This window comes from Pinus tabuliformis, chromosome 1_1, assembly GCF_031772625.1.
Source record: "Pinus tabuliformis cultivar Carrire ecotype Pingquan chromosome 1_1, CPIR1, whole genome shotgun sequence".
Taxonomy (NCBI): Eukaryota; Viridiplantae; Streptophyta; class Pinopsida; order Pinales; family Pinaceae; genus Pinus; species Pinus tabuliformis.
The window spans coordinates 23725750-23748257 of NC_142297.1; the positions used below are offsets into that span (position 1 = coordinate 23725750).

Here is a 22508-nt window from a genome sequence, read left to right on the forward strand (position 1 = left end):
TGGTCACTCTGCCGAATGATACCAGCATTGATGAGGTTGTAGGTCACTTTGGGGGATGGGTGGGTAACCGGGTAGGGTTGAACAAGTATGCATAGGAAGCTCCATTAAGTGCATTTGTGATTTGACATTTTTCAATTAAATTGTTATTATCCAATATTAAATGAAAAATACTAAATAACCATACTAGACAACTATATTTATAGGACCCTAACACAAGCAACTGGTAGAAGTTCTGAGCAAAGTATCCCTTGTTTTCTCTTATGCCCTGCCACAACCAAGATTTTCTATTGTCATATGTTACGCTAAAAGCCTTCAACAAATATTTTTCAGTGTTATGCATGCAACTATAATATTTTCAACTAATATTTCCGAGTTTTATGGGTACAATTTTGGACTAAAGAGAGATTTCCTCCACATTCCTCACACATTTCAGTTAATTTATGTTTCTTTCTAGTTGTATTACTCAATATTTCTCATGGAAAAGTTGGAAAAATTTAATCATCATATAGAAACTAGTTAAATTGGAAACATATCTCTCATCGAATGGAGATAGTGGTGGATCAAGTTAAGGATGAAGATCTGATTCAAAATGTTGGAGTGTATGAATAGAGATTTGTCGAGCTCGTTAGTTTTTGGTAATTATTGAGTTAATCACCTCAAATCATATATATATTGGAGAGAGCTCAATGATAATGGCTTACTTGTGTTATGTATTGTGTGACCGTGAGAGAGAAGAAGTGTGTGCATGCTGTGAGGGTTATGATGAACAATTTTTGAAGCAGTTTGTAGGCTTTGTAGCACGTAGCAGAAGCATATTTAAGCCAACATTTTATGTAGAGAGCGAGGAGATGAAGTAAGGTTTGGTTGTAGTTATTTTTGGTGATTGATAGAAATTTGGGTATTCTCTAGTTTATTATTGAGTGCAACATTTTTTTGTGAGCAGATTTTTCTATTGCATAGAGGGTTTTTTCTTATGTGTTTACCAAATTATTTTACGTAGTGATTGTGTTGATTGATTTCTTTTTGGAGACTAATGTGTTGTTGTTGAGTTGTGAAGTTCTCCTTGGAGTCCAATTTGAAAATAATGGAAGCATGGCTTAGAGAGTTTGATAGGGGGTGGCTCCTTGCTAGTGATAGTCAACAAAACAATATTTTGAGATTTATGTTTCCATCCATGGTAGTGGATAGTCTAGCGATAAGTGGGAAAGGCTCATTGGTTGTGGAGGTTTCTAGTGGATGGTTATCCACAAAGTGGTGTGAGTAGAGACTTCCTAGTTGGTGAATCCTAACAAGGCTGAACATGGGGGCGGTAGCTCCTTGCTGGTAGAGGCTAAATAAATTAATGTAAAATATTTGATTTGATTAATAAGAGACCTAGAAGTAACACAACAACAACAAGAATGTTTTTTTTTTCTCGGAGTGGGTTTTCCACCATAAATCTTTATGTCTCATGTGTTTAATGTTTTTATGTTTTCATGCTTATGGTTGATGCTTTGATCTCTCTTCATGTGTTTCACTTTGTGAATGTTTAAAGGGTTATTAATTGAAGAAAAAAAATTAGTGCCTTCACTACTGATTCACCTCCCCCTCTCAGTACTGCTCTACATTTCTAACAAATAAAATGGAGTAATATTTTAGAAGATAACTATCATGAAAGTCTTAGTAGGTTAGGGATTTAAAAATATATTTTCCTTCTCATCAGCATTAGCTGCAAAATGTGGATAGTGGTTAATCACCAAGGAAAATCTATGGACTCAAGTGGTTATTGGAAAATATATAGCCCCCCTTCATCCTTGGAAGACTAGATTCACACTTCAGCAAAGTCATGGGTGAATATTTCAATAGTTTGGAGAGTAGTTCTAAACTCGTTTGACACCATTAGAAACGGCTTCGTGTGGAGAGTTGGGGATGAGTGACGTATTCGAGTAGGCATAGATGTTAGGATATTCCAACACATAGGAAATAGTTAAGTACAACTTGGTCTAGTTTAGAGTTAGGTATAGAGTTAGGTAAAGTGTGTTTCTTTACCGTTGTACATATTGTAACTTACAATCCGACGGTCACGATATGTAGTGATCCGACGGTTCATTCTCTCGTCGGTATTACCGACACTTGATCCGTGGTTTGACACCTGATTGGTCCATGAGTTCTATTTAAAGCGCATGGAGGGTCATTGTTCGGGTAATCCGTGCATGAGAGAAGCTTATGTAAATTTTCATTCTTTGATTAATAAATTGCCTGTAGTAGCCACGTTGGCACAGGCCGTGGACTGTTTCCCTCTTTGAGGGTTTTAACCACGTCAAAAATACTGGTGTATTGATCTGTGATCTGGTTGTGAGCGGTGTCCTTTTGGTGTTCTTTCTGAGGAACTTACCCTGTAAATTCCTACATGGTATCAGAGCTATTTGAGGGCCGCGTCCGTTGGTGACCCAAATCTGAAGCCGGTAGAACTGCATGCGGCTGTCGTTTCCTATATCTGCTGTTTCTGACTGCTTTCGGGCCGAGAGGAGCCGAGAGAACTACTCTGTTGCGTTCGGAGCATCTGTTCCAGTGAGGAACCCCTTTCGTTTCACGCGAAAAGGTTTCCGGTAGCCCTAGCTGCGTCATTTTTCAGATCGGGAGGTATACAGTGTTTTTGCAGTTTACTGTTATTTTCTCTCTGCTTATTTCGGTTTCGGTTTATTTACCCTTTTTTTTACCGGATCTATACCTTTCATTTCTGCGTATGCTCTTTGCCCTGCGACTCTGTGCGATCTGGGCAAATCAGAAACAGAAAGGAAGGATTTTTCTCATGCGTATGCTCTTTTCCCTGCACCTTAGTGTGATCTCGGAAAATCAGAAACATTGAGAAAAATATTTAGTTTTTCGGCTAAAGCTAACTTTGAGATTTTTTTTTCAAAATATCTAGTTTTTTGGCTAAAGCTAACTTCGAGCCGCAAGGTTCGTTTTTCTTTGCATATTCGTGTTGGGTTTTGTGTTTTGTGTTTTGTAGGGAAAAAGAGCTTTCTCAAGGCAAGCACACAAACCGAGCCCCCCCCCCCCTCTCTCTCTCTCTCAAATTTTTTGTATAGATCAATTGGTTCAAAGCTATTTTAAGAGAGTAGAGGTCTTGGGTTCAAGTCTCCATTTTGTGGGGGCGTTTTTTTTCATTCCCGCACATTCGCGCACTTTGCCGGCAACTTCAACAAATGTTTTTCAAAAAGCCATAACTTCTTCATCCGGAAGCCTTTTTCAGAGCCGTTTTTTTTAAAACAGCCTAATTTTTCGAGATCTATCCATTGGAACACTTACTTTCAGCATCTTCAGCTTCAGTTTTTTTTTTTTAAATGGAAAGTCCATGCCAAGTCATTCTTGACAGCACTAACTACTTCCAATGGATAGCCTACATGGAAGATTTACTTAGAAGTAAAGGTCTCTACAGAATAGCCACAGACCAAGAGAAGAAACCAAAAGATGAAGACAAGGCTGCAAAATGGGAAAATAGACAAGATCAAGCACGTGGTTTGATAGGGATGTCTATTTCTCCTGATCTTAGATTCCATATTGCAGAACTTGAGACTCCTCATGAAGCATTGGAAAAAATCGCTAAAGTTTTTGGGATTAAAAATGAAATTAGAGCCCATCAACTTGAAAATGAGTTGCTTACTTTGGATCCTAATAATTTTTCTTGCATTGAAGATTTCTTGTCCAAATTCAAGACCCTTAGATATCTCTTGGAAGGTGTTAAGGTTAAGAAAGAAGATGGTAACCTTATTTATTCCATCCTTACTAAGTTGGGACCAGCCTACTCTGTATTTGTTTCCACTTTCCATTCTACAAGGGAAGCTTTCATTTGTCAAGGAAAAGACTACAAGGCCCCTTCCTTTGACTCCTTTTGTGATTCCTTAATAAGAAAACAAGAAAAACTCTTACACCTTGGTCTTCTTAATCTTGGAAACTCTTCCACGAAAGCGTTAGCCGCCCAGCAGCAACCAAATTCAAAGAATCCTAAGAAGTCATATCCTCAAAAGAATGGTCCTAAACCAACTCAGCCTCAAAATGAAAGATCATTTAAGCAAAATGATAAGACCAATAAAAACAAATGGAAGAAGACTGATAGACATTGTAACTTTTGTAATCGAGATGGCCACTTAGAATCTAAATGCTTTAAGAAGATGGAAGCCTTGGAAGCCGCAATGAAGAAACATAACATCCATGTGGAGCCTACTTCAACTTCAACTTCCGGAATGGCACTTTCTGCATGTCGTTGTCAATCATCTCAGTCTGGTTATGCATTAAATGTATCTTCTTCCTCTCCTTCTCATGAGTGGCTCATTGATTCTGGAGCCTCTTATCACATGGCCAAAAACCAAGCCATGTTTTCTTCTTTAAATGATTGTAACACCAAAAATATATATGTTGGTGATGATAGATCTCTTAATGTTGTAGGGACTGGAACTGTTCATCTAGACAATGGTCAGTTTAATGATGTATTATGTGTTCCAACCTTATCCTGCAACCTTCTATCTGTATATCAGATAACTCATTCAGGTGAAGGTAAAATTGTTGAATTTTCACCTCATGATGTTGTAATCAAGGATCTAAGAGATCCTAAACAGATTCTAGCTACTGGTATTGCTGATGATTCCACAAGGTTGTATAAGTTTCACAACTTTGGGTCATCAAATCTTCCCTCAGTATTTGTTGCTCATAATGATGAAGTGAGCAAAATTTGGCATGAGCGATTTGGTCACTTAAACTATCGCTCCCTTCAGCATCTATGTAAAGAAAATATGGTGACAGGTCTTCCTATGGTATCTTGCAGAGATGGTGTTTGTTCCGGATGTGTACTCGGAAAACATCATCGGGACAGTTTTGACAAACGTGCCTCTTGGCACGCCTCAACCCCTTTACAGCTTGTGCACAGTGATTTATGTGGTCCTCTTCCTATTGCTTCATTCTCTGGCTGCAAGTATTTCTTAACTTTCATTGATGATTTCTCCAGACGCACTTGGGTATACTTCTTAAAACTCAAGAGCGAAGTATTTAACACATTTTTGGCCTTCAAAGCCTTTGTTGAAAAACAATCTGGACATCAAATTCTTAAGCTAAGAACTGATAATGGTGGAGAATATGTTAAAAACACATTCATCAACTTTTGCACCGAAAATGGAATTCAAATGCAACATACTGTTCCATACACTCCACAACAAAATGGTGTAGCTGAAAGAAAAAATCGCACCTTAAAGGAAATGGCTAATTGTATGCTGCAATCTAAAGGACTCAGTCTTAGTTTTTGGGCCGAAGCAATTAATTGTGCAAATTATATAACCAATCGCACTCCTACTAAGGTTCTAGAGAATATCACTCCAGAAGAAGCTTGGAGTTCCATTAAACCAGATGTAAGTCACTTTCGTGTTTTTGGAAGTGAAGCATGGGCCCATATTCCAGATGAAAAGCGTAAAGCTTTAGAACCTAAGAGTGAGAAATGTACTTTTGTTGGATATTCTGAAGATGTAAAAGGTTATAGACTTATTCCATTTAAGTCCAAAAATGTTATCATTAGAAGAGATGTAAAATTTGATGAAAATAAATCGGCCTGCGAGCCTAGTCCGGCGGATGTGCCACCTCTTCCTATCTCTTCTACTTTTGAAAACATTTCTTCTTCAGATGATGAAAGTGAGGATGATAATCCTCCCCCACCTTCTCAGGATCCTCAACTTCCAAGATGGGTCCGTGCTACTCGGGATGCAGCAGGTGATCTTGCCGGTGATCCTACAGATTAGCGACGTACACGTTCTCAGTTTGAAAGAGCCTCTTCTTTACTGGCTCAAGCTCCAGTAAATCATGATCCTGACACTTTTGCAAAAGCTTCAGGCCATCCACATTGGGAAGCAGCTATGAATGAAGAATATCATTCATTGTTGGCAAATGATACATGGGATCTTGTTCCTCTACCAAAGGGACGCAAACTTGTTAGATGTAAATGGGTTTACAGAACCAAGTAAGGACCAGATGGGAAAGTTGATAAACATAAAGCTCGTCTTGTCGCTAAGGGCTTTTCACAGGTTGAAGGCATTGACTACACTGAAACCTTCTCCCCTGTTGCCAAAATGAACTCTATCCGCCTTGTTCTTTCCCTTGCTGCCTCTTTAAAATGGGAAGTCCATCAGATGGATGTTAAATCTGCCTTCTTGCATGGGGACTTGCAGGAAGAAATCTATATGGAACAACCCATTGGCTTCATACAAACAGACTCCAGCCTTGTTTGTCGACTTAAGAAATCCCTTTATGGTCTCAAGCAAGCTCCTCGGGCTTGGTATGCCAAAATGGATAGCTTTCTTTTAGAATCTGGCTTTTCTAGGTGTTATTCTGACAATACTGTCTATACCAAGAAAGTGGGCAACTCTCTTATCATCCTTGTTCTTTATGTTGATGATCTTATTCTTACTGGTAGTGATCCCAACCTTATAAACCATGTGAAGTCCAGCCTTAAAAAGAAATTTGAAATGACAGACTTAGGACACTTACACTATTTTCTCGGTCTTCAAGTCTTGCAATCCAAGGAGGGTATTTTCCTATCCCAGTCCAAGTATTCTTGTGATATTCTTCGTCATTTTCACATGGAATATTGTAAGCCAACCCCTTCTCCCTTTCAGTCTGGAGTCAAACTTTCAGTCTCTTGTACTTCTCCTGAAGTTGATGCTACCTTATACCGTCAACTTGTAGGAAAAATCTTGTATTTAACCCATACTCGTCCTGACCTTTCCTTTGTTGTTGGCCTTGTTGCTCATTTTATGAAAAACCCCCGTGAAAGTCATTGGAAATTAGCTAAAAGAATACTTCGTTATGTTCGAGGTACAGTACAGTTTGGGATTCATTACAGTGCCAAAGCAGCTCCTCTATTAGTTGGTTTCACTGATTCTGATTGGGCTGGTGACCCTGATGATCGAAAGTCTACTGCCGGTTATGTCTTCACTCTTGGTTCAGGACCTATTACATGGGCTTGTAAGAAACAGGCTGCCATTTCTCTTTCGTCAGCAGAAGTGGAGTATCGTGGTGTCGTGGAAGCTAGTAAGGAAGCCTTGTGGCTTCGTTAGATCCTATCAGAGTTTGGCTTTGAGCAGCAGCATCCAACCACACTTTGGTGCGATAATCAAAGTGCCATTTAGCTATGCAAAGATCCAGTCCAGCATCAGTGTAGCAAACACATTGAACTACACATGCACTTCATCAGAAAGCTCATTCATGACCATGTTCTTGAAGTGCAATATTGTTCAACAGATGATCAGGTTGCAGACATCTTCACAAAGGCTCTCACAGAGGCGAAATTCACTAAAATTCGATATATGCTTGGAGTTCAGGAAGTTGTCACTAAGGGGGGATAGGCTCTAGTGCCTCCTTCCTTCTCCTATTGTGTCATATTTGTAAATCCTTCTATCCTATCCCAAGTTGTTCTTAAGGGGGTATGTTAGGATATTCCGACACATAGGAAATAGTTAAGTACAACTTGTTCTAGTTTAGAGTTAGGTATAGAGTTAGGTAAAGTGTGTTTCTTTACCGTTGTACATATTGTAACTTACAATCCGACGGTTCATTCTCTCCTCGGTATTATCGACACTTGATCCGTGGCTTGACACCCGATTGGTCCATGAGTTCTATTTAAAGCGCATGGAGGGTCATTGTTCGGGTAATCCGTGCATGAGAGAAGCTTATGTAAATTTTCATTCTTTGATTAATAAATTGCCTGTAGTAGCCACGTTGGCGCAGGCCGTGGACTGTTTCCCTCTTTGAGGGTTTTAACCACGTCAAAAATATTGGTGTATTGATCTGTGATCTGGTTGTGAGCGGTGTCCTTTTGGTGTTCTTTCTGAGGAACTTACCCTGTAAATTCCTACAATAGATCCATGAGCAAGAAGTAGGGACAAATTCAAATTATCAAAACAATTGTTACTTTCGCTCAGGGAAAGAGGGCTTTCAAGACTATCACAAGTATCAGATCCTCAAAACTCCACCTTATGACAACAAAGCTAGATGTCAATAAGAGCATTGATTCTTGTTGAGCAACATCAGTTAGAATGGCTAGAATATGTGACAACTTTGAAAGAAATAAATGTAAGATGAACATATACTGGTTATGAGCTTATTTGGACCTTTCCCCCTTAGGCCGATATACTCCAAAGACGTTATACTTCCACATATGTTTCGGGGAAAAACAAATTTAACAGGTCTAGTGGTGGAAAATCATTTGGCAACTAAAATTATTGATGAAGTCTAGGATATCTATGTGGTGTTTATTGACAGGGAAGGCACCAACATGGGAGGTGATGTAGAAATGATCAAAAATAGGACTTGGGTGGTGTTGTTTATGCTTACTAGGAGGAGAATCGATAAGTCACCTATTCATTGAATTCCCTTACTCCTAATCAATTTGAGTAGCATGTTATTCCTCTCTTAGCCCAATGAGCAACTGGGAGGGATTGAGTGTGGTAGAATTTTGAAGGTATTGGTATCAAAACCCAACCATAGAATATATACAAGCTTTACCTTTGATTTTCATACGGGGCATCTGACTAGCCTAGAACAAGTGAATTTTTCAAGACAAACTCACTCCACCAAAGAATATTATAGTGGAGGGAATAGAAAATCTCTCACACTTTCCTTAGCCTTCTGTTATATCTTAACCATGACAAATTCGAATGGAGAATCTTGATATATCAATTCTTTGGTGTCCTTTTTTATGTTTCTTCTCAGGAGTCCAACCACAGAAGTGGGTGGGGGGGGGGTGGGGTTGGGATTGTCCTTTTTTTCTTATGAGAACATGTATTTCATGCCAAAATGGGTTTTGGGAGGGGGACAAACAATCTATATATATATGCAATTTGCCAAATATTTACCAATTTTAATAGTAAATTACACGTTTTTTGTTGAAAATTCTCCTACATTCTATATGTATGAATTTTCCAATTAGAATATTGCCAATAAAGCTATAGATATGCATGATATTTAAATCCTTAAAAAATACCTTACTGGTTGGAATCATCTAGCAATATAATTTCCAGCAAGATTGTGATTTCTTATTGTTTAAAATGCACTTTTGAATCCATAAATGGATTTAGCACCCTAAGAAATGCCTAAGGAAAGCTTTAGATATTAAACAACTTAAACTTATGTTTCTTAAAAATCTCTATTAGATTTTGGGAAATATTAACCAAAAAATGTGTCTGGAAAAAGGCCAATTCGTATATTAGTTAAACTAAGATTTTTTAAATATCCTATAAATTTAAGTTGATTTTAATGAGTAGTAATCATTGTTCTCATAAAAAAAGAAAAAAAAATTGTAAGTCGAAAAGTTTTTGTTAATCAAACGGCATATACAAGGATGTCAAAATGCATATGGTCTCACCACGACCAGGTTTGTTAACCAATGCAATAACCATACAGCATACAAAAAGCAAAACTTCTAGCTGTGAGTTCTAGAGCCTGAGAGGCCTAACATTCCAAAAGACTAAAAGAACAAGAAACAAGCCAATGAGCATAATCAATCGTTGGAGGTAATTGAGGCAGGGTTGTGCGGCCCAGTACCTGGGGAAGGCGGAGGAAGATACATGCAGTTGACATGGTCCTCAAAGTGATCAAGCCATGTTTCCAATTTTTCAACCTTTGCTGTCAACAAGTTCTGCCCACACCAGACCACTACCACCGTTTCATCAACATGGCAATAGAAGTACTAAAGCTGCTCAAATTTGGTCATAATGACCTTGTGCTCCTCCCTACAAACTTGATCGAGGACATCCAGTCGAGAAGAGACAGATTGCACCAGTTTGAGGATAGCCAAGGAGAGGCTTGGCCTCTTGGATGATGCTTAACCCGTAGACCCAAAACATCATTGGCTCGAGAGACCCCAAGGCGTCGTACCATGTTGATGTCCCTACCTGCAGCTAACCACTCCCATGCCATGACCATACTGCATGACCATCTTACATCGGCTTCCCACTATGGAAGCATCAGATAAGATGCGAACCCCATGGATACCATAGCCCCCACGACCAACGCCTCTTGAAGAAGCCACTCCCTACCTGGAGCTCCTACCCTAAACAAATACATCACCTCGAGACCCAGAGAGGGGGGGAGAACCTTCAAGCTTCATCGAAAATATTATGCGCAAGGAGCGGTGGTTTGACTTCATGATGGAGCTCAAAGGGAAGCTATAGAGCTGGAGAAAATAAATACCCAGAAAATTCCCACCTGCCACCAGGAACCAAGCAACCCCAACTGCAGATCGTAGAGAAGAGGTAAACCAACACAAATGTCCCCACCATTAAGAGATCGCCACCCAAATAAAGACGATCCAAACCAAAGTGGGAGGATGAAACCGAGGGGGGGGAAGCCAAATAGACAATAGAAAACAATCAAGATGAAATTGAGAGGCAAGGCCCCGAATTTGATACCATTACCAAAGCCAAAGCAGAGCACCAGAGGGAGAATTTGGACCAGAGGTCCCAAAAATTAAGGACTAGGATGCAAGAACACCCAAAAAAACCACCCCAAGAGTTACAACGCCACCTGTAGACCCAAAACTACGAGAACAAGGATCAAAGATCCAACACGAAGCACTCTAGTAACATTCCCCAAGTGGCCAAGGCAAGAAAACATAGAATTACAAGGAAATTACGTCTGAAGCTGACTAAAACTGAAGAAGGCACATCTGCCAAAGAAGGGATACGAGGGAAATTTTCTCTGTTAATAGAAGCATGCGAGGTAGTGTCGCTTGAAACAAGCCCGAAGCACACAGGATGGACCACTACCCTAGACCAGAAACCAGAAAGGTTGTGAGAAGAGAGGGAGGCACATAACATAGAGTCATTAGACAACTGGATATAATTTCCATGGACGAAATATAACCAAAGGAGGAGCAGCTCCATCACATTGATACGATTGCACACACGAGGAAATAAATAGTTCACACAAGAGGGCTTAGTAGTATTAACTCTGGCATGGTGGAGGGGTTGATGGCCTACCCTCCCCCACATTAAAAGTTGTACAACTAGCATCCGTCACATGATCAATGGCTACCTCGGTCTAACACCCCCATCGAGGAATTGTTCTCATCAATTTTAATAAATAGTATAATGTTTCATTATTTTCACAGAATCTTTTAGAAATAATTCTTATAAGTAATGGTATTTGAGATATAAAAAGTTAGAGTTCCTATCCATTTTTTGGCTAGCGTATGTGTTACTTGTGAGAGTAGTCTATGGTCTAAGAAACCACAACCTAGGGGCATCTTGGTCCTTTTTTTATGTCTCTTCCTCCTAACTACCGTGAGTATTCAATCATGCTAGATAAATATGAGGTTGGGATTTAGATCCACTTATGTGTGCATGGGTCAAAAGACCATTTAACTTTATATAAAGGAGGATAAGAGGGTGGGCTTTAGATCCACTTATGTTTGCATGCGTCACAAGGTTATTTAATAATCTCTCTGGGTGCAACCACATCTTCAACCACTGCCTCAACATGCCCCATGGATCTACATGGATCTAGGCTACGTTCTCATGGGAATTTAACCACTTAATGGTTAAAAACTCCTTGATTTCTACCACTAAATCCAACCCCTTTGAGATTTTTTTATCAAAATACATGGAGGTGGGCTTTGAACCTCTAAAACCAAAATTTTAAATCATTATAAACCTTTACTCATACCTATTTTACAACTAAATTCATATATATTATTTATTAATTTAAATTTAATTATCAATAATTGTTACTTAGGGATTTAACTTCAATAGAATATTTTAGAATATTTTTAGTAGTATACACAAATCAAAGGTTGACATTTATTTTCAAAATAGTTATGTCTTTTTTACCCTTTTAATTAAGTTCATTAAGTAAAAAAATGTCATGCTAATAAGTGTCATATGAAAGGAGTTAAGTTTTTTTGGGCATGTGGTTTTGATAAGCCATAGTAATGTAACAAAGCTAATCTCCATGATAAAGTAGGAGTGCATCTCATAGTTTAGATGTATATATATTTAAATTATATATTAATTATTTTTATCATAAAAATTATATAATATTTATTATTATTTTAAATAAAGTTATAATTTAGTTTTTTTTTTGGCAGCTTGAGATGTATAATAAAGTAAATGTTCTAATGTTTATTATTGATTGATGCCTATTGGCATTTAGTAGATTTTTATTTTATATGATTTCTCCAGTATAAATGATTTCTCTCAATATTACTTATTACCTACTCTCATGAGCTCCATAGTGAAACGGGTCGTTGGGCAGTTCCTAAAACACCATAGATGGAAAGGTTCTGCCATCTCTATGAGAATACAAAGAGGATGAAAAGCAATTCCTCGTAGAGTGCCCCGCATACAACCACATTAGATCTCAGTTTCAAAATCTTTGTTGCAATATTGAACTTCCTAGCCTTTTGCGTTGTCAAAATTACAGTAAACTCAGGAGGCTTCTCTCCAAGCTTTTTGAGCATAGGAATAAAATCTAAATCAAACTAAATAATTCGTTTCTTTAGGTCCGATAGACCAAAGTTTAGTCTCAGTGGACATTAACCATCATCATCATCATCAACTAAGGAAAATAAGAAAAATATTTATGATCTCTCCTCTTTAAAAATGATTATAAAAAGTATTTATAATCATAAGCACTTATTACAAGTTATATAAGAAAATATTTACAATGGACATGGGTAACCCTTTTGGACCATTTTGTTGTTTTTTGGATACTCTAATAGATGAAATGGATTTTTGGTTGGAATAGACAATACAATTATGCATTCAAAAGTGCAATTTTAACAATAAGAAATCACAATATTACTAAAAATTATATTGTTGGATTCCAACTAGAAAACCATTTCTTCTATTAATTAGACTATGCAATTCCCCATTACTTATTTATCATCCTTTAAGAACTATTTATGATAATTACTTTATTTAGTTATCAACACTACTTAAAATAGCTAAATATAAATTGTATTTATAATAATTTAATAGCTAAATATGAATAACATTTATGTTCATCATTATTTATAGGGGTAGTCTAACTTATAAATGAATTACCCTTTTTCACTGAATCCAACAATACAAGTTCAAGCAAGAATGTGATTTTTATTGTTTAAAATACATTTTTGAATGCATAAATAAATTCAACACAAGACCATTTGAATTGTAAAGATTAAACAACTTAAACTCAAGTTTTAAAATTTTCTGTTGGATATCACTTAAAATTAAGCAGAAAAAAAAAATGTCCAAAAAATCCATTTAATAACTACCCATTATTTATATATTACTATTTTTTTTGTCAGCTTGGTAGGACTCTCTAATTTTGGAGTTTTACATGTCCATTATTCACCCCACCGGGAGGATAGCACAAGATTCGAACCCAAAATCTCTAGTTCGGTGAGACTTCATTGATGTCACTTCAGCGACCCCAAGAGAACTATTTATATAAAGCTACCCGAGGAGGACTATTTATATATTATTATAATTCACTAGATAAAATGAAAAATTACATATAATCTTTATCTAATAATTGATGATGTTATTAATCAAGTATTAGAAATGGTTTATCCAAAATCATATTTCTACTTATTATTATTATTATTATTATATGGTAAAAAAAGTTATAAGGTAGTTATGATAATGAACCACACTTATTGGTTCGAAAAACGTTGGCCAAAAAAAATTCTCTCGTGTGATTTCTACCGTAAGACTTTGTTTAATTAAATTATAAAATAGTTAAGATATTATAAATAGTTTATTTAAAATTATTTTATGAGAGATTCTTCAGGGTAAATCACATAGAATATAGGATCTCTCATGAAAAAAGCTTTGAGAAAGAGAAATCCCACCTCCTTAATGTTTTCATTGAGAATGGTTACAGCAAGTACCCGGGTCAAAAAGCTTTCCTAAAAGCTGCCAAAAATTCATTGGCTAAAAGAGAACCGAAAGAGCAGGTCCCAGGTGTCCATCTTCCTTATGTACAGGGGACAACGGATAAAATTGCTAGGGTTCTTAAGAGGCATAATGTCCCCTCGACCTTTAGACCCCTCAACACCATCCGTAAATCCCTCATATCTGTGAAGGATCCTATCAACCCTAAGGACATGAAAGGGGTTTATATTATTCCTTGTTCCTGTGGGGCACCCTATATTGGTGAGACTAGTCGCTCCATTAGTCAAAGGATTAGTGAGCATGCAGCTGACCTCAGGCATAGGAGAACCAAGTCTTCCGCTTTAGCTGAGCATGCAGAGAGTACCAATCATCATATCTGCACTGAGGAGGCTAGTGTTATTGCTAGGGTTTCGCAATTCCATCACCAAAAATTTAGGGAAGCCCTTGAAATTGAGAAAAGACCGAACAATCTCTATCCGTAAATCCCTCAGATCTGTGAAGGATCCTATCAACCCTAAGGACATGAAAGGGGTTTATATTATTCCTTGTTCCTGTGGGGCACCCTATATTGGTGAGACTGGTCGCTCCATTAGTCAAAGGATTAGTGAGCATGCAGCTGACCTCAGGCATAGGAGAACCAAGTCTTCCGCTTTCGCTGAGCATGCAGAGAGTACCAATCATCATATCTGCAATGAGGAGGCTAGTGTTATCGCTAGGGTTTCGCAATTCCATCACCGAAAATTTAGGGAAGCCCTTGAAATTGAGAAAAGACCGAACAATCTCATTAGAGAGGACAGATGGAAGATAAGCAGCTGTTGGATCCCAGCCCTCTCTTCCTAACTGAAGGATTATGATTTTTATTAGTTAACTTATTTAACTTGATAATCCTTTCTTGTTTATTATTATTATTATTATTATCATTATTATTGATTTATTTATTTATTTGTTTTTATTTTTATTTTTATTTTTATTTTTTTATTTTTTATTTTTTTTATTTATTTTTTTTAGTTATTATTATTATTATTTTCTAATTAATTAACTAATTTATTTTTATTTTTATTTATTTATTTTAGTACCTTTTATAACCAGCTTCTTTAATTTACACACATTAATATTTATTTATTTTTATTTTTATTTTATTTTTTTTTTTTTTTTTTTTTTTTTACCTCGTTCCAATTATTTTTATTTTTTAAGTTACCTCATTCCTATTAATTCTTACTAAAGGGAGAAGTAGTTGAGGATGAAGGAGACGAAATGGGCTCGCGAAAAGGACAGGGTTAGGGTTTCATGCGCATCTCCTGCGGTTCGTAGGGCATCGGTTTCGACGGTTCGTAGGGCATAGGGTTCGATAGCTCCGCGACGGTCATCTGCTGCGGTCACGGTTCTGCACTCTACAGCTGCAGCTTCACCATCGGAATCCTCGCCTGTCCCTTTCGGTCACCGACATAGTATCAGTTATGGATAACTGGGAGCATGAAGAGGTGGATTATTCGGCGGATCCCTCGCCGGAGAATGTTATTTTCGGGATTCCTCATTTTACTTCTCGCTCTCAGCTCCCCCATTCCGCATCCTCTTCTATTCCGGCGCACCAACCTTTTCCGGCTCCCGTTCCATCCTCTGCAGAAGTTTTTCCTCCTGTATCTCCGCCTTTCGAGGTTCCTCCACTTTCGCTTGGGTCTCTACAATTCCTGGCCTCCCATACTCCCCCATCGCCCGCATTTGACCCTCTGGCGTCCATCCCTTCGGTGCCTCACCCTCCGCAGACATCTACACCTGCGACACATCCATCTGCCTTAGGTATTCACCCTTCCAGATGCTTTGAGACACCTGCGATTTCTTCCCTCCCCTCTAACCCTATTCCCCGGGAAGGTATCTCTAATCCCCTGGTGGATCATCCGTCGGCCCCCCGTTCCGGATCTAAAAAGGTAAAGTGTTTCAGATCGACGGCAAGGGACATCTCCATCAAATTCGACGAAGCAAAGCCTCTCGGCGATTATATGGACATTGCGAACACCGTGTTGGTTGGGTACGTCAGGGGTCGATCATACTTGAGGCAGAGGCTCAATCTTTGGGTTAAGGAGATCTGGGGTGGAGTCCTTTTCGACCTTCCAGAGGTCCATGTCCTCCCCAAAGGATGGTTCTCTCTTAAATTCTCCAAGTTCAGTCAAACAAACCTCGTTTTGGGCCGATATTGGCATATTGAAATGGCCCCGGTCCTTCTCAAGCGCTGGAATCCCCTCTTCGATCCAGAGCGCGAGTAGCTCGGTGCCGGACCAATCTGGGTGAGACTCCCAGGTTTACCAATTCCATTCTCGGACGAAGAATTTTTTATTAGGGTTGGCAATGCCCTGGGGACATATTTGGACTACGATTGCACTTATGTGGAATCTGGGAATCGAACACTTGCACGGATCTTGGTTCACCTGGACACTCGAGAGGGACTCGAGGAACAGATCACGCTTCAGTGGGGTAGGTGCATTCGAGTTCAGTTGTTGGACTATGAAGGGGTTCCCTTCCGTTGCAGATGATGCCACAAAGTGGGACACCTCGCGAAGGACTTTCCACTCAATAAGAAAGATGCAGATTCGGTGAAAGGCACCCCGGCGACTACCAGGACGGCTTCCCCCATCATATCTCGCCCTCCTTCTGCTGGACCGGCCCCTTCGGCTTCTCCACCCGCGGACGATGCTGGGCTCCGGAGATCCTCGCCTCCAAAAACTAGGGCTCGTTCGGCGGCAGAAGCGGGTATGATCTCTGTTTCTTTTTTCCCATCTGTACATTCGTCTATTGATGATTATCATGCCTCTGGTCCATCTGCACATATCTCCATGATTCCCTGCACATTATCATCTCCTCTTGCATGCACTGACCCTATTATCTCTACTACATCTCCCGAGTCTTTCTCCTCTCCGTGCCCATCCTCCCCTCCTCACCCATATTTCCTTCGGTCTCGGAATCCATCAAAAGAGCAGGCTGTCGGTCACTCGGGTCTGGGCATTGTCATACCTGAGGGGGCATCATTGCATACCAGAGGGAGAAAATCACACCTTTCTAAAGCCATCAAACAAGCTGGGGCAGAGGTGGTCTCTGGCCGACAAGCGACCATTGACGGGGTTCTTAGAGCAGGACACACCCCGAGAGGTGTTCCCCCATGAAGTGTCTTTCTTTTAATTGCAGAGGACTGGCTAGTTCCTCCAAAAAACTAGCCATGAAGCGGCTCATTGATACTGAGCCTATCGACATTATCATGCTACAAGAAACCCTCTGCTCTGCAGATCAAATTATTCGTGTCATGCAAGCCATGGTCCCAGGATGGAGTTTTTTTGCAAATGATGCTGTGGGACGATCTGGGGGTCTAGCCATTGGATTAAACCCTCGGTCCATTAATCCTATCTCAACCTGGGGAGGTGCAGGGTTCATTGGATTGGATTTCTTCTCGGCTGATCTTGGCATGGATCTCAGGATTGTCAATATATATGCTCCATGCTCCCAGAGAGAATCATTCTGGCGGAATACTCTTCAGCTACCCCTGCTGAATGAAGACCATGTTATTATAGGAGGAGACCTCAATTTCTCTCTGGGTTTCAGGGAGTCATGGGGCACTGAGGCTCAAATTGACTCTATCACTGATTATATGACTAATCTACTGGAACAATCAGATTTCTCGGATATTCCTTTGCAGCGTCTCCTTCCTACTTGGCGGAACCGACAGGTTGGGGATGCTGCACTTGCCCACAGACTTGACAGATTTCTGTTAAAGGGCCCTCTTCTTCAGCACCTGGATCTCTTCAGACAATGGGTTGGATCGGGGGGGGGTATCGGACCACAATCCTATATACCTGGAGATTCAGGGCCCTTTCAAGAAACCCAAGGCACCCTTCAAATTCAATCCCTCTTGGCTGAAGGATCCGGACTATATCCAGCTGATAAAGGATTACTGAGCCTCTCATCCCATCAATGACTCTGTTCCTCTTGCCAAAGGTTTCTGCAGGAACCTTTCAGAAATCAAACATATTACTATTAAGTGGGCAAGGGTGAAAATGGAACGTGAAACAGCACAACTCTCCCATATTGAAGCGGACTTATGTTCACTCACCAATGACAGAGGACAGGGCTTCATGACAGCTGCGGACAAATGTAGGCTTATTGATCTTGAGAATCAAAAAGCCAAGATTCTCAAAGAGAGAGAGGAATCCATTAGATTAAGGAGCCGAGCTTTATGGATACAAGCTGGGGATGACAACACAAAGTTTTTCCATAACTTTGCAAAGTGCAGGAAGGTATCTAATACTATCTGGAAGCTCCCTACCTCGGATGGAGAAATAGCGGACAATTTCAATAAGCTCGCTCACCTGGGCATCACTCATTTCAGGAACCTCTACAAGAGTCCCCGAGAAGAAAACTTACTTGATATTATTAATGTGGCTAACCACTTCCCAAGATTCGTGGAGGCAGAAGATGTGGAGACCTTAACTGACCCGGTCACTGCTGAGGAACTGGAAGGAGTTCTGAAATGGTTCAAAAAAGACAAAAGCCCAGGGCCGGACGGATGGACCATTGAATTCTACACAGCTTTCTTCGATGTTTTGGGTCAGGACTTACTACAGGTGGTTGAAGAAAGCCGGACTACTGGATCATTATATCATGCCATCAACTCTACATTCATTGCTCTCATCCCCAAATATGACTCCCCAGCATCCTTTGATGACTACAGACCCATCTCTTTGTGTAACTGCCTCTATAAAATCATCTCGAAGACCATTGCAAATCGACTTAGACCTATCCTCTCCCGTTCCATTGCCCCGCAGCAATTTGCTTTTCTCGAATCTAGACAGATCCATGAGGCCATTGGACTCGCTCAAGAAGCCCTCCATTCCATCTGGTCGAAGAACTTAAAAGCCATCCTCCTCAAAATCGATCTGTCTAAAGCTTTTGACCGTGTCAGCTGGCTCTATCTCAAAATGATCCTCATTCATCTAGGTTTCCCTCATGCATACATTTCTTGGATCATGGCCTGCATTACCACACCATCTTTCAGTATTCTTATCAATGGTTCGGCCACAAATGTTTTTCATTCGGAGAGGGGTCTGAGGCAGGGGTGTCCTCTATCGCCCCTACTCTTCCTGTTGGTCATGGAAGGTCTCAGCCGCCTCATGGAAGCGACCAAGCGATCTGGAGACATTGGGGGCCTTCGCATTACTGACCTTTGCTATCTCACTCATCTACTCTTTGTGGATGATGTTCTTATACTTCTCAATGGCAGTGTTCGTGACACTCGATCTTTCTCAAAGATCCTACAACTTTTTTCCTTTGCCACGGGTATGATGCCAAACCAGATGAAATCAACCATTACCTGTGCACACACATCTGTACAGGAGACCCAGACTGGCTTACAAGCATTCCCTTACTCGGTCCACCCCCTGGATAGAGGTCTCAAATATTTGGGGTTCAATCTGAAACCTACTTGCCAAAGGATTGCTGACTGGGTCTGGTTGGTTGCCAAATTGGAGAAAAGACTCACAGGATGGAGCTTCAGATATCTCTCCAGGGCTGGTAGACCGGTGCTCATAAAGTCTGTATTAGAAGCCACCCCGGTGTTCTGGATGGCCCTAGCCTGGATTCCTAGAAACATCCTGGGGCGGCTACAGCAGTTATGCAACCGATACCTCTGGAATGGGAGTCAGGATAAAAGAGTATTTGCATGGATCGGATGGAAGAAAATCTCATTACCCAAAAAGTGGGGAGGATGGGGCCTAAAGGAACTACCTGAATTTGCAAAAGCACTGGCTGCCAAGATGGGGTGGACTCTGCTTACTTGTCAAAATCTCTGGACACAGGTAGTCTATTATAAATACATTTGGCCTCATAATATTTTGTATTGGGCCCGTTTCCCTACTTGGTCAACAATGGGATGCTCATCGGTTTGGAAGGCCTTGCTTCAATCCCTTCCTCTCATTCGGAACAATCTTGCTTGGCGCATTAATGATGGATTGACAGGCAGAATTGGTTTGGACCCTTGGATTAACTGTGGGGGTAGACATATCCTTAATCCAGATCTTATAATGCACCTACAGGCCCAGGATATCCGACATTTTGCACAGATCGCAGACCAACAGCGCACTGATATATTTTCCCAGGCTTGGAAATCCGCACATCAATTGGATCTCCCTATACAATGGCATCAGGAATGGGATCGCTATACTGAGGCATTATCTGAATCTCACATTCGTATAAAACAAGGACCGGATGAACTTATTTGGTGCATTGCTGATCATGGTATATATGCTCCAAAATTTGGATACACTGCTCTCATTTCTCACAGAATGCCTGAATCGTTACAGTCATGGTGGCAATCCATTTGGAAGCTCAAGGCTCCTCCCCGGACCAAACTTTTCCTTTGGTGTGCACTAAACGGCAATGTACCCACAGGGGAACATCTCACCCGCAGAGCCATTTTTGGCCCATCATGGTGTATCTTCTGTAAAAATGCATCAGAGACTCAGGATCATATATTCCTCCTCTGCCCTGTCATCCTCAACCTATGGAACAACATATGTAATCTGTTGGGTATCGCTGTCAATTGGAAAGGGATCGATATTAGGAGTGCTTGGGATACTTGGTCTCACTGTCATCCGGGCACTAAATTACAAAACCTTCCACCTGTGGCTACTTGGCATATATGGCTTGCTCGAAATCGGGCTATATTTGAAGACCGATTGATATCATGGAATCGGGTAGAGGCCACCATCATTGCAGCATATCATGAGTTACCAGACCCTCCACCCCCGAGACCGAGATCCATTCAGCCCATGCCCAACTTTGATAGAACCATCCCGTGGGCATTCTTCGACGGAGCAGCAAATCAGGATGGATGTGGCGGGGGTTTTGTATTGCACATAAATGAACACCATCGATACCTTGCAAAAATGGGCTTTGGCAATCGATCAAATAATTTCGCTGAGCTCTCTGCTGTCCACTATCTCCTACATTTTGCATTATCACATCATCATACAAGAATCAATATATTTGGGGACTCATTGGTGGTTGTTAACTGGATTAACAATGTCACTACTTGTCATACACACGCTCTCAGCAATTTATTACATGATGCACTCATACTCAAAGCAGCATTTAACCATTGCACATGTTTACATATTTACAGAGAGCATAACGGCGAGGCTGACAAATTATCCAAAGAGGCCTCGTTACTTCCACGAGGCGAGGGGATAATAGTGGAGCAGAATGGAGCAGAGGAGTATCAATTTTACCACAGGCCATTCATAGATCAAAGAGAACAAAGGGACAACAGTCCCAACAGCTGATAGTCAATGGCGTTTTTTTTTTTTGTTAATAGACATATATAGAACATGGATATTATGTTTATAAACAGAGTCCTCTTTCGGACAACGGATAGAATGCACAGTCAGATGAATGTACACAGAACAGTTTTGCTTATACCTACAGAACAACACCTTGAAGAGGTGAATTTTGTATGAACAATCTAGTAATGCCTCGGCATCTGCTTTATGTAATTTTCAAACATTAATGAAAGTTACTGATTTTTCCAGTGGAAAAAAAATTCTAACTAATTTTTATTAACAACCTATTATTATGATGATGATGGTTAACGTCCACTGAGACCAAATAATGGTCTATCGGACCTAAAGAAACAAGTTATCTATTTTGATTTAAGATTTTATTCCTATGCTCAAAAAGCTTGGAGAGAAGCCTCCCGAGCTCACTATAATTTTGACATTGTAAAAGGCTAGGAAGGTCAGTATTGTAACAAAGATTGTGAAACTGAGATCTAATGTGGTTATACGCGGGGCACTCTAAGAGGAAGTGGTTTTCATCCTCGATGTTCCTATTCTCACATATATGGCAGATCCTTTCCGTCCATGGCGTTTTAGGAACTGCCCAACGACCTGTTTCACTATGGAGCTCATGAGAATTTGTTCTAATCTTGGCTATATTAATTTTCTTCTTTGAGCTAGTTAAAATAGAGAGATACTTTTGATCTTCTAGGGTGGGGTTGATGACTTTCTTATAATAACTTAATTTTCTTTTAGCCGCTAAGTCTTTCTCACACCACATTTTTTCTTTGAACTTAGAAGTAACAATATCTTTAATGTTATTTATGTTTTGCAATGCATCATTTTCGTTGATCTCCCAATAGTTTAACCAGTGCCTTGTGTCTTTATGCCACCCTCGATTGAGCCTTAGGTAGTTTTGGCTAGAATTTAAAGCCAGCTTAGGAAGTCTATGATCGTCTATGTTACTGATTTTGTGCTTGTACAACAGAAACCTAAGTATAGCTAGGCTCTCAATAGGGGAAAGACCTGCTTCTATAAGGAGAATAGGATAGGGTGTATTACTTTTAATTTCCAGGTTATAAGTTATAAAACGCTTCTGGATTTGCTCAATCTTTCTCCATGATTCTCTGGAGATGCTGCAACCCCAAACCTCACAGCCATACAAGATAACAGGAGTGACTAAAGTTTCAAAGAGGAACTTCTTTTTATCCCACATTACAAGGTTTGCTATTTTACAATTATTTTCAAGACCAAAGTAAGCTTTCCACCCCCCATTAATCCTTTTCTCAATGCTATG

At 40.0% G+C, this 22508-nt stretch overlaps 1 protein-coding gene across 1 annotated transcript; it reads left to right on the top strand.

Moving 5' to 3' along the window:
• The first annotated feature begins 18907 nt into the window (after positions 1–18907).
• On the top strand, positions 18908–21220 carry LOC149211423 (uncharacterized). Its single transcript, XM_089388387.1, has one exon. The coding sequence runs from the start codon at positions 18908–18910 to the stop codon at positions 21218–21220; it is 2313 nt and encodes a 770-aa protein (XP_089244513.1).
• The last annotated feature ends 1288 nt before the right edge of the window (positions 21221–22508 follow it).

Bases quoted from the DNA above. Each gene is read 5' to 3' on its own strand.
- LOC149211423 (XM_089388387.1), top strand. From the start codon at position 18,908: ATGGCCTGCATTACCACACCATCTTTCAGTATTCTTATCAATGGTTCG.